The 13,873-nt window shown below is 45.0% G+C and overlaps 1 protein-coding gene across 1 annotated transcript in view; it reads left to right on the forward strand.

The window, feature by feature from the left end:
• Positions 1 to 13,873, forward strand: part of TMC4 (transmembrane channel like 4) — a 60,795-nt gene that overhangs the window by 38,918 nt on the left and 8,004 nt on the right. Inside the window, exons 8-9 of the mRNA XM_044281685.1 lie at positions 11,462 to 11,635; positions 11,719 to 11,876. Of these exons, the coding sequence (XP_044137620.1) occupies positions 11,462 to 11,635; positions 11,719 to 11,876 (332 nt within the window). The remainder of the gene's footprint in view (positions 1 to 11,461; positions 11,636 to 11,718; positions 11,877 to 13,873) is intronic.

Below are 13,873 nucleotides of genomic sequence, written 5' to 3' on the forward strand. Positions count from 1 at the left end.
GTGGTTTTCGCCCTGTATCCCAAACTTGAGGCGGAGGTGTTGGAAGCTCAAGGTGCTGTCCTTCAGGGAGGTTGTTTGTTCCTTCTGGGCTTCGGCACAAGGTGTTCAAGGAACACTTAATGATACTGTCCTTGCAGGACACCCTGGGAGCAGATCCACTGTGGATCTTATTTCCCGGAGATTCTGGTGGCCAGGTTTACGTAAAGGTTTGAAGGGTTATGTGGCAGCCTGTGAGACCCGTGCATGTGCCAAGGTGACTCATACTCGGCCTTCAGGATCTCTTCTTCCTTTGTCTATCCTATCCCGTCCCTGGACGCATTTGTCCATGGACTTCATCACTGATTTTGCCTAGTTCCTCTGGGAACATGGGTGTAGAAACCCCCAAAAGTCTGGAGGGGACATCATTTTTGCTCGCCGGGTATATTCTTTTTCAGTAAACTGCGAGTTGTTTATATAGTTAAATTTTAAGTGTGTGTGTGTGTGTGTATGAAAAATCTCACAACAAAAAAATATGCAAAATGAACAGTTCTTTGTTTATCAGGTCATAGAAATTAACCAAACGTTTGGCATATATTTCAGTTATTCCAGGTACTTTCTCTGGCACCCCCAGCCCCCTTCCCCCTGCCGAAACAATAATCTCCCCATATATAATTTACTTACAGTTCTGAAGACTCAGGGGTGCTGGCTGGCTTGGCCTCAGGGGTGCTGGCTGGCTTGGGAGACTGTGAGGCCTTTTTCTCCAAGCTGCTCCGGATCAGTGCTCTGTGCAGCTGGGCTCCGGGCTGGAAGTGGGCACAATAAGAAAAAAATATTTTTCATTACACCTCAGGTCAGACCACCAATCAGACCCCCAATGTTAATCAGACCTCAGCTAACAGCCCAAATAAGATCCCCACTGTTAATAAGACCTCAGATTACACCTCAGCTCAGACCCCAATATGAATGACCCCTAATCAAACCTCAGATAAGAGCCCCATGCCTCATAGCAGCCCCCCCAATCATGTGCCATTAATAACAGGGCCCCCAATCATGTGCCAGTAACAACAGGGCCCCCCCCCAATCATGTGCCAGTAATACCAGGGCCCCCCCAATCATGTGCCAGTAATAACAGGCCCCCCCAATCATGTGCCAGTAATAACAGGGAACAGCCCCCCCATCATGTGCCAGTAATAACAGCCCCCCCAATCATGTGCCAGTAGTAACAGCCCCCCCAATCATGTGCCAGTTTTAACATCCCCCCCAATCATGTGCAAGTAATAACAGGCCCCCCCCCTCAATCATGTGTCAGTGATAACAGACCCCCCCAATCATGTGCCAGTAATAACAGGGCCCCCCCAATCATGTGCCAGTAATAACAGCCCACCCCAATCATGTGCCAGTAATAACATCCCCCCCAATCATGTGCAAGTAATAACAGGCCCCCCCCCTCAATCATGTGTCAGTGATAACAGACCCCCCCAATCATTTGCCAGTAATAACAGGGCCCTCCGCGCCCCCCCCCCATTATGTGCCAGTAATAACAGCCGCCCCCCCATCATGTGCCAGTAATAACAGGGTCCCCCAATCATGTGCCAGTAATAACAGGGCCCCCGCCCCCCCCCATTATGTGCCAGTAATAACAGGACCCCCTGCCCTCCCATTATCTGCCAGTAATAACAGGGCCCCCCACCCCCCCATTATGTGCCAGTAATAACATCCCCCCCAATAATGTGCCAGTAATAACAGCCCCCCCCACCCCCCCCATTATGTGCCAGTAATAACAGCCGCCCCCCCATCATGTGCCAGTATTAACAGCCCCCCCCCTTTATGTGCCGGTGAAACTAAGTATTGTACAAATATATATATATAAAAAAAATAATAATAACACTTATACTTACCTCTTAGGAGCGATGCAGGCCTCTTCCGACCTGTGTCCCGACTCCAGTGCTGTATGGCTCAGGCGGCCTGTGATAGGCTGCCGGCCTATTAGTGCCAGCAGCCTATCAGAGGAACAGGAAAGGGACACACCTCCCTGCCCTGCTCCTCTGCACAGCCTTCTGTTTGTATCGCTGTCCTGAGGACGGCGGTGCAAACAGATCACTATGAAGATGAGCGCTTCGCTTCCACAATGGAAGCGCTCATCTCAGTGCCTGCCCCGCCGCACAGTGCCTGCCTTGCCACGGCCGCACACACTGCCGCTGGCCTGGGGGGGTTTGACCATACCTGTCCCCCCTGTATTATTTCCTGTGGGGGATCCGTCTTCCCCCCGCTTCCTACTCCCATGTCTGGGAAGACTGTAATTTTGGTGGTGGTGGACCACTTCAGTAAGATGGCGTACTTTATACCATTATCAGGTTTGCCCAATGCCAAGACTCTCGCTCAAGTTTTTGTTGATAACATTGTGAAATTACACGGCATTCCCTCTTAAGTGGTGTCTGATAGGGGGACGCAATTTGTTTCCAGATTTTGGGGGGCCATCTGTACTCGTCTGGGAGTTCAGTTATCCTTCTCCATGTCAAATTGTTCCAGCTCTGGCCACACGTCAAGCCGGTTCCTCGCTTCTCAGAGCGTCCACATCGGGCGTTAACCCGATTTAGTCGGACACCTGTTGGTCTAGGCGTTCCCTGAGGCTGGATCCGGAGGATGGCTCTCGAAGGTTTGCTTGCAAGAATGACCTCATATCCGAAGTGACCAAAACATCTTCAAACCGCCCTCTTCTTGCAAGCGCAGTAGGATTGGTATCCGCACCTGTTTCGCTGTGGGTGGAAATTCCTCTGCCAGCGCCCGCAACAGCAGAATGCAGCATCTCTCGCAGCAAGGCCTGAAAATGCTGCATTCAGCCAGCCCTCTGTGATGCTGGTAACATGTCTGCCATTTTCTGTTTGTACCGGGGGTCTAAGTACGTTGCCGTCCAGTACTGGTCCTTGCCCTTTATGCTTTTTTATACGGGGGTCCCTCTACAAACACTGGAACATGAAGACTCCCATTTGCAGATGCGGTAGCGGTGGAGCGCCCTGGCTCCTGCTCATCGCCCAGGAGAATGTCGTCCTTGGTCTCCTCTGCCCAGCCACGGACAACACCAGGGATCCCCGAAAAGTATAAAATCCCCCTCAAAGCCTGCTCTTCTTGCTCCTCCTCCTCCTTCCCCAAGCCACCATCCTCCTCTGACTCCTCTTCACACTCCTGCTGACTTGTCTCAGATAGAGTAGTTCACAGTTCTTCTCCATTTCTTGGTTTTGCCTCAGAAACTGCATTTTTGATGTCACCCCACAAGTTTTCTATTGGATTAAGATCCGGGGATTGGGCTGGCCACTCCATAACGTCAATCTTGTTAGTCTGGAACCAAGATGCTGCACGTTTACTGGTGTGTTTGGGGTCGTTGTCTTGTTGGAACACCCATTTCAAGGGCAATTTCCTAGTGGGATAGCTTCCCCACCCACTAGTAATTTGCAATGCCTACGGTAGATTCACTTTAGTAATATGTGTTCTGTTTGTCATACTTTTAAGTATTATAATTAAAGTGTATCATTTTAGAGGGTTATTATTACTGCTGGAATTAGGTATTTCTCCATTTGACCCTGTATTGGCTTGTATCTTTATTTGCTGGATCTGCAATTTCCTCTTCAGCATAAGGCAGCATGACCTCTTCAAGTATTCTGATGTATTCAAACTGATCCATAATCCCTGCGATAAATAGGCCCAACACCATAGCATGAGAAACATCCCCATACCATGATGCTTGCGCCAGCATGCTTCACTGTCTTCACAGTGTACTGAGGCTTAAATTCAGTGTTTGAAGGTCATCTGACAAACTGTCTCCGGCCACTAGACCCAAAAAGAACAATCTTACTTTCATCAGTCCACAAAATGTCTCTTTAGGCCCGTCAATGTGCTCTTTGGCAAATTGTAACCTCTTCAGCACGTCTTTTTTCAATAGTGGGACTTTGCAGTGGCTTCTTACAGATAGCTTGGCTTCACTTAGCAGTCTTCTAGTTGTAACAGTGCTCACAGGTAACTTTAGACCTTCTTTGATCTTCCTGGAGCTGATTGTTGGCTGGGTCCTTGACATTTTGGCTATTCTTCTATCCATTTGAATGGTAGTTTTTCGCTTTCTTCCACGTCTTTCAGGTTTTGGTTGCCATTTTAAAGCATTTGCGACCATTTTAGCTGAGCAGCCTATCATTTTCTGCACTTCTTTATATGTTTTCCCCTCTCCAATCGTTTTAATCAAAGTACGCTGTTCCTCTGAACAATGTCTGGAACGACTCATTTTCCTCAGAATTTCAGAGAGAAATGCACTGTAACCAGCATGTACAACATTTGCTGCTTTCCTTCCTTAAATAAGGACAATAATTGCCACCTGTTTTTCAAAGAATGAATGACCTCATTCATTGAACTCCACACTGCTATTATTTTGAATATGCCCCTTTCAATTAGTGATTCAATTACACAGAATCAGCAGCATGCATGTCATGACTGTTGGGTCTGTTGGGTTTACTCTACTACACCTGCTAGTAAATTATTTGCCATGTAGAAATATCATTTGTACCAAAAATAGTGATTGATCAGGTTAGTGATGTCTGACTGCTATTAAATTGAACACAACTGTAGCTCTGGGATGCCCTTCTGGGAGAAATATTTTCTTCCGGGGACTTTCCATTGCGGTGTGCCAATGGCCACAAATTTTCTAAAGGCCTTCTAGTCCACCAGTTTATATGGCAGTAGTTGGCAGGCTAGCAGTTCCAGCAAGCCAGCAGTCAGCCGTTGGGCAAGAGGGTTATCCGGCGTCATCAACATTTTTCGCTCGAACAATTGGGCCACGGAAGCCTGCCTTCTGCCAGATGAACGCGACGACGGCACGGTGGAAGGTGGAGTGGAGGACAAATGGAAGGAGAGAGGAGAAGAGGAAGGATGTGGAGCGCCGGCTTTCTGGGTTCTGACGGCGTTGCTCCCACTGGGCTTGGTGATGGGAGGCCAGATGCCTTTTTAAGGCAGTCGTCCCTAGGTGAGTGTTGGGCTGACCACGACTTATGCGTTGACAGCACAGGCTGCAGAAGGCAACATTATTGTCAGCAGCTGACACGTTAAAAAAAGCCCACACTGCGGAGCCATATGCCGGCATCCTGGGAGCGCAAGATGTGACCATGCACGGTGGATGGCTTGCTCCAGATACATTTGCAGTCTGCTTTTTGCCTCTGGTGCACTGCGAGTTCTGCCTGCTTCTCCTTCTTCTCCTACCTATCTGCTGCTCCATTTTTTCCTCTGAACTCCCCTACTCTTCCTCTCTTGTGGGCAAGCACGTGACGTCTATCGACACGTCATCATCGTCACCTTCACCACCACTGACATTAGGGATCTTGGAGTAGGCAGCAACAGCAGGGACCACCCTCCTTGGGCTGATCTGGGTACTGTCAGTAGACCGCTGGGTGGCGGCCGTTGCTACCTCCTCTTCCTCTCTAGATGCCAAGAATGGCTGCGCATCGGTAAGGTCTGGGAATGGATGGGAAAATAGTTCCTCTGACTTGAGTGGAGGGGCTATGGTGGTGGTGTCTTTAGGGGTGCACACGGCAGAGAGTGAGGAGGGTGCAGATACACAGGATGTGGAGAGAGCAGAAGTGGAAGGCTGAGTGAGCCACTCAACCAACTCTGGTGCGTTCTTTGACACGCGCACCTTCTCCAACTTGCCACTTAGGCTCCGGCCTGGTGCACCTGCCTCTTCCTCTACCTGTCATTTTTAAAATGACCCTGTGCCAAAGACCCTAGGGAAGAGCAGTATTTGTGGAAGCAAGTATATCGCAGGTCTCAATAAGTATTTGGTGAAAGCTGGTATATCAAACCTCTTAATCAGTATTTGGTGGAAGCAGGTGTATCGCAGGCCTTAATCAGTATTTTGTGGAAGCAGGTGTATCGCAGGCCTCAACCAGTATTTGGTGGAAGCAGGTATATGATTCCCCTTATTCCCAGGTATATCAATCCCCTTAATCAGTATTTTGTGGAAGCAGGAATAGAGAACCCCATAATAAATAGTTGGTGGAAGCAGGTATATCACAGCTCTCAACCTCAATCAGTATTTTGTGAAAACAGGTATATAGAACCCCTTAATCAATATTCGTGGAAGCAGGTGTATCGCACCCCTCAATCAGTATTTTGTGGAAGCAGGTGTATCGCAGGCCTCAATCAATATTTGGTGGAAGCAGGTATATCAATCCCCTTAATCAGTATTTTGTGGAAGCAGGTATATAGAACCCCTTAATCAATATTTAGTGGAAGCAGGTATATCGCACCCCTCAATCTGTATTTTGTGGAAGCAGGTATATTAAACTCATTAATTAGTATTTTGTGGAAGTAGGTATATCGCACCCCTCAATCAGTATTATGTAGAAGCAAGTGTATTGCAGGCTTCAATCAGTATTTGGTGGAAGCAGGTATATCGCAACCCTCAATCAGTATTTTGTGAAAACAGGTATATAGAACCCCTTAATCAATATTTGGTTGAAGCAGGTGTATCACACCCCTCAATCAGTATTTTGTGGAAGTAGGTGTTTCGCAGGCCTTAATCAATATTTGGTGGAAGCAGGTATATCGCACCCCTCAATCAGTATTTTGTGGAAGCAGAAATATAGAACCCCTTAATCAATATTTGGTGGAAGCAGGTATATCGCACCGATCAATCTGTATGTTGTGGAAGTAGGTATATCAAACCCCTTAATCAGTATTTTGTGGAAGCAGGTGTATCGTAAGCATCAATTAATATTTGGTGGAAGCAGGTATATCAATCCCCTTAATCAGTATTTTGTGGAAGCAGGTATATAGAACCCCTTAATCAATATTTTGTAGAAGCAGGTATATCGCACAATTCAATCTGTATTTTGTGGAAGCAAGTTTATCAAACCCCTTAATTAGTATTTTGCAGAAGCAGGTATATCACAGGCCTCAATCAATATTTGGTGGAAGCTGGTGTATCAATCCCCTTAATCAGTATTTTGTGGAAGCAGGTGTATCGAAGGCCTCAATCAGTACTTTGTGGAAGCAGGTATATAGAACCCCTTAATAAATATTTGGTGGAAGCAGGTATATCGCACCCCTCAATCTATTTTTTGTGGAAGCTGGTATATCAAACCCCTTAATCATTTTTTTTGCGTAAGTCTCAATCAGTATTTGGTGGAAACAGGTATTTCGCAACCTTCAATCAGTATTTTGTGGAAACAGGTATATCGCACCCCTTAATCAATATTTGGTGGAAGCAGTTATATCAATCCCCTTATTCAGTATTTTGTGGAAGCAGGTGTATCGCAGGCCTCAATCAATATTTTGTGGAAGCAGGTATATCACACCCCTTAATCATTATTTTGTATAAGCAGGTATATAGAACCCCTTAATCAATATTTAGTGGAAGCAGGTATATCGCACCCCTCAATCAGTATTTTGTGGAAGCAGGTATATAGAACCCCTTAATCAATATTTGGTGGAAGCAGGTATATCGCACCCCTCAATCAGTATTTTGTGGAAGCAGGTATATAGAACCTGTAACGGATCTCCTGGCACCCCGACTGGGTACCTCCATTGATGGATGCTCCTAGTGCTTCCCGAGGGCTCCAAGCACTCCGCTCGACACCGTAACCACCACAGGAACAAGGAACAGGAACAGCTCTTACAAGAGCTAGGGGTTATAGCCAGGGGAGTATACAGCGTATAGCAATCCACACACACATGAGATGAGCCCCCCCCCCCCGACTCCATAATAAATGAATAGGGAAAGAGGAGACACATGTGATGGGATTATCTCCTTAGTGTGTATCATATAGTGATCTACTCATCTAGTAGTTGGCTGCTCCTAGAGTCAGCTATCTTAATCCCATCACTAACACAATTAGTGGGAGTCTCAGTGCAGAGTTAACCCCTTTTTGTGTTGCTGAATTCACACCCTGCACATTTAATGGGCAATAGGAAATATGTGTCATATAAATTCCACACATAAATCAGGGTTCATAGTTCCTTGTAACCCCAAAAGATCTGAGGGGGTCTCCATAGTTCTGGGTCCATAGTCCGTAGGAAGGAGGCTAGCCCTCAGGCTTCTCCAGCAGCGCCAGTGATGGTTTAGTCCATCACAGAACCCCTTAATCAATATTTGGTGGAAGCAGGTATATCGCACCACTCAATCAGTATTTTGTGGAAGCAGGTATATAGAACCCCTTTTTCAATATTTGGTGGAAGCAGGTGTATCGCACCCCTCAATCTGTATTTTGCGGAATCAGGTATAGCAAACCCCTTAATCAGTATTTTGCAGAAGCAGGTATATTGCAGGCCTCAATCAATATTTTATGGAAGCAGGTATATCAAACCTCTTAATCAGTATTTTGTGGAAGCAGGTGTATCGTAGGCCTAAATCAATATTTGGTGGAAGCAGTTATATCAATCCCCTTATTCAGTATTTTGTGGAAGCAGGTGTATCGCAGGCCTCAATCAGTATTTTGTGGAAGCAGGTGTATCGCAGGCCTCAATCAATATTTGGTGGAAGCAGGTATATCAATCCCCTTAATCAGTATTTTGTGGAAGCAGGTATATAGAACCCCTTAATCAATATTTGGTGGAAGCAGGTATATCGCAACCCCTCAATCAGTATTTTGTGGAAGCAGGTATATAGAACCTGTAACGGATCTCCTGGCACCCCGACTGGGTACCTCCATTGAAGGATGCTCCTAGTGCTTCCCGAGGGCTTCAAGCACTCCGCTTGACACCGTAACCACCACAGGAACAATGAACAGGAACAGCTCTTACAAGAGCTAGGGGTTGTAGCCAGGGGAGTATACAGCGTATAGCAATCCACACACACATGAGATGAGGCTCTATGTTGAAGGCCAAAAAAGGAACTCACTTTATTGAAGACCAACTCAATATATATACAGTTTAAGAAGTCTAACAACATAACACAATCAACCATGAACAACATGCAAACAGACATCTCCCCCCCCCCCCCCCCCGACTCCATAATAAATGAATAGGGAAAGAGGAGACACATGTGATGGGATTATCTCCTTAGTGTGTATCATATAGTGATCTACTATGGAGGGGGTCTCCATAGTTCTGGGTCCATAGTCCGTAGGAAGGAGGCTAGCCCTCAGGCTTCTCTAGCAGCGCCAGTGACGGTTTAGTCCATCACAGAACCCCTTAACCAATATTTGGTGGAAGCAGGTATATCGCACAACTCAATCAGTATTTTGTGGAAGCAGGTATATAGAACCCCTTTTTCAATATTCGGTGGAAGCAGGTGTATCGCACCCCTCAATCTGTATTTTGTGGAAGCAGGTATATCAAACCCCTTAATCAGTATTTTGCAGAAGCAGGTATATTGCAGGCCTCAATCAATATTTTATGGAAGGAGGTATATCAATCCCCTTAATCAGTATTTTGTGGAAGCAGGTACATCAAACCCCTTATTCAGTATTTTGTGGAAGCAGGTATATCAAACCCCTTATTCAGTATTTTGTGGAAGCAGGTATATCAAACCCCTTATTCAGTATTTTGTGGAAACAGGTATATCGCACCACTTATTCAGTATTTTGTGGAAGCAGGTATATCAAACAACGTATTCAGTATTTGGTGGAAGCAGGTATATCCCACCCCTCAATCTGTATTTTGTGGAAGCAGGTATATCAAACCCCTTAATCAGTATTTTGCAGAAGCAGGTATATCGCAGGCCTCAATCAATATTTGGTGGAAGCAGGTATATCAAACCCCTTAATCACGATTTTGTGGAAGCGGGTGTATCGCAGGCCTAAATCAATATTTGGTGGAAGCAGGTATATTAATCCCCTTATTCAGTATTTTGTGGAAGCAGGTGTATCGCAGGACTCAATCAATATTTGGTGGAAACAGATATATCAATCCCCTTAATCAATATTTTGTGGAAGCAGGTGTATCGCAGGCCTCAATCAATATTTGGTGGAAACAGGTATATCAATCCCCTTAATCAGTATTTTGTGGAAGCAGGTATATCGCACCCCTCAATGAGTATTTTGTGGAAGCAGGTATATAGAACCCCACAATCAATATTTGCTGGAAGCAGGGGTAGTGCACCCCTCAATCAGTATTTTGTGGAAATAGGTATATAGAACCCCTTGATCAATATTTTGTGGAAGCAGGTATATCGCACCCCTCAATCATTATTTTGTGGAAGCAGGTATATAAAAAACCCTTAAACAGGTATATAGCACCTTTCAATCTATATTTTTTTTGGAAGCAGGCATATAGAACCCCTTAATCAATATTTGGTGGAAGCAGGTCTATCAAACCCCTTAATCTGTATTTTGTGAAAATAGGTGTATTGCAGGCCTCAATCAATATTTTGTGTAAGCAGGTATATCAATCCCCTTAATCAGTATTTTGTGTAAGCAGGTATATCAATCCCCTTAATCAGTATTTTGTGGAAACAGGTATATCACACCCCTCAATCAGTATTTTGTGGAAGCAGGTATATTGAACCCCTTAATCAGTATTTTCCGGAAGCAGGTATTTCGTAGGCCTCAATCAATATTTTATGGAAGCAGGTATAGCAATCTCCTTAATCAGTATTTTGTGGAAGCAGGTATATAGAACCTCTTAATCAATATTTGGTGTAAGCAGGTATATCGCAACCCTCAATCTGTATTTTGTGGAAGCAGTTATATCAAACCCCTTATTAAGTATTTTGTGGAAGCAGGTATATCGCACCCCTCAATCAGTATTTTGTGGAAGCAGGTATATCGTACTCCTCAATCTGTATTTTGTGGAAGCAGGTATATAGAACCATTTAATCAATATTTGGTAGAAGCAGGTATATATTGCACCCCTCAATCTGTATTTTGTGGAAGCAGGTATATAGAACCATTTAATCAATATTTGGTAGAAGCAGGTATATCGCACCCCTCAATCAGTATTTTGTGGAAGCAGGTATATCGCAGGCCTCAATCAATATTTGATGGAAGCAGGTATATCGCACCCCTCAAAACCCTTAATCAGTATTTTGTGGAAGCAAGTATATTGCGAATCACGAATGAGTAAAGTTTGCAGCGAAACTACCGCCGGGTGAACTGAAAGGCCATCTCTACCTGCAGCCTATCAGAGGAATGGGGAAGGGAGACGCCTCTCCCTCCCCTGCCCCGCCGCAGCACTTCCATCTGTATGGCTGTCCTGAGGACGGCGATACAGATAACTATGGAGATGAGCGCTTTGACAGGAGCAACTGGTCAGAGTGGAGAGCTGCTAAATTTGATTAGCTCCCGTTTTTGCGGCTAACCATGTAATAATACTTGTTACCTGCAGTGGGTGCTATTGAATGGAAGTTATAATTTGCACCTATGACAACCCCTTTAAGAGGAAAAGGGTTGTGAAGAATATTTAATGTTTTCAGGTCATATGAAAACAAAGCTCACACTGCTGTTTCCTTAATTTGTAATCATCTTAGGATCTCTTTCTTCATTAACTATGGTTATCATTTATCCAGGTAGATCTTGAAGAGGAAAAAATGAAGCGTCTCCATGCCCAGCGTACCATGAATCAAAGAATTAAAATTTACTCCATCCGAATCTTACTTAATTTCATTGTCTTTGGCCTCATATGTGGCGCTTTCTATTGTATCTACCTTTCTACAGAACAATCTCAACTACTGCTTGAATCGGTGAGGACTTACTAATAATATACTAATAAGTAATACATGGGAATAAATGGAAGTGTGATAAGAAATTATTGTGCATTTCACAGGAAACAGTGAAGGGTAACTTCATCCTGGAACTGCTGACTGGCTATCTGCCTTCAATCGTCATCACAGCCGCCAACATCCTTTTGCCGATGTTATTTAATATCAGCATCAAATGGGAGAAGTACATTGTTAGCGTGGAAATTAAGATGACGCTATTCAGGTCTGTACAGAAATAAAATCCTGCTATACCATACTTGTGCATTGTTGTAAAGTGAGAAGTGGAGTAGAAACTTTAACAAATGAATTGTCGATGGTGTCCAAAAATGGCCAATGTGGTGCTTCCTAAATATGACCTTTATGTCAAAAAGGACAGCAATATGCACCAGTAGGGTGCCTAAATTTTCATTTTCATATAGGTATTGAGTTGTTGAGACATTGGTTCTCCCTCCACAGTTTAAAGCCCTATGCACACAACCATGTCTGATTTGTAAACCGCGAACCACGGATCCACAAAACACGGACACCGGCCATGTGCACGTGGCATCGCAGTGCAGACCCATTGACTGGCATGTTGCAGCCAAAGATACGACTTGTCCTATCTTCTGTGGCTTGGCCACACGGACCCGGGAGCACAAGGAATGGCTTCTCAGTGGTTTGCAGTGAGCCTAGGATGGCATTGATATGTAAGAAGATCTGCTCCCACAAATACGTCGACCCGAAGACTGACAGCATTGCAAATGCAATCTTCTTCACATGGTCAAATTTCTATGGAAGTGATGTGGAACACATGAAAAGGGAAAGTGTATTTTCTTTGGATGGTTGAAGTGATGTGCCTAAGGGTCCATGTATGGAGGGCCCATCTCTCAACCATACGCTTACTGAGCAGCCCTCACTAAATCATTTTTACCTTCTGGTCTCGTAAACACTTATTTAAGCCTTTAGTCTACTGCCAACCCCCCTTTCCAACAGGCCCCATAGCAGCTGCGTGGTCTGCCTCTATTGGAGGTATGCCACTGGTGACAGCTTGAAACAGACAGATTTTTAACTCCTGTATCTCAGAAATGGCTGAACATTTTTAAGAAAGACCAATTGAAAAAAATGATTTAAAAAAAAAATATTCTTTAGCCCAAAATGAGTAAAATGCAATCATAAACAAACAGCCTTGTTAAAACCGGCAGAGATAAAAGATCAATCTCCTGCTGATCTGTTCCATTTTTATCAGAGGACTAGACTCTAGATGAAGGGACAGGGCTTATCCAGGGAGGTGGGTCTTAAGGGGCTCTCAGAGACCCATATGCATTATTTTTAAACTGCACATCCTAGATATGCCCCAAATGCCTTATCTTTTTCTACTTGGTCCCTCTCTTGCTGTTACCAGTATCACTGCCACCTACAGTACTAGTCATCAATAACAGATTGGTCAGGGTCTGACATTTGGCACCCTCACCGATCAGCGTCAGGCACCAGAAACTATAGAGTGGATGGAGCCAGAAGCAGAAGTGAATGGGAGCTAAGCTGCACTATGCCGCCACTGGGAAATGTACAGTGTACACAGCCTCTTGTCCGCTGTATAGTGTCTGTCACCAGAAGCTGCCCGAAACAGCTGATCGGTAGGGCTTCTAGTTGTCGGACCACTACTGAACTAATATTAATGGCCTTTCCTGAGGATAGGTCATCAGTGTATAAGTCTCAAAAATAACTTTTAATAAAATCCCCTATTCAAGATCCTCATCTTCTGTCCAGTGGCAGTCAAGCACCAAGCAAACTATGCAATTGTCAGGGGGCCCCAAGGGGGGAGTCATACAGCGCAGTCAATATCATAAGCTTCAGGCCACTAGGCCTGAAGCCTATGAAGAAATATACTAGCGCAGGCAGTCACATATAAATCCCTCCAGGTGTCAAGAGGTGCAATGACATCATCACACAGCCTGCATCAGCACACAGGCAATTCAGGCCCTCAGAATATGCGTCATTAAGTGCTAGTGAGGTAAGTACTTTTGGGGGACATTGTACTAATGCAGGGGTCACCATTGGGGGCATTGGGCACTGCTGGGGCCAATTATACTAATGCAAGGGTCACTACTGGGGGCATTGCTGGGAGGCATTACTGGGGAGCATTAAACTAATGCAAGGGGCACTGCTGGGGGACATACTATAGCAGGGTAACTATTGAGGACATTAGGGCACTGCTGGGGGACATTATAGTCACTGCTGGGG

The sequence above is a fragment of the Bufo gargarizans genome, chromosome 2 (assembly GCF_014858855.1).
Source record: "Bufo gargarizans isolate SCDJY-AF-19 chromosome 2, ASM1485885v1, whole genome shotgun sequence".
Taxonomy (NCBI): domain Eukaryota; kingdom Metazoa; phylum Chordata; class Amphibia; order Anura; family Bufonidae; genus Bufo; species Bufo gargarizans.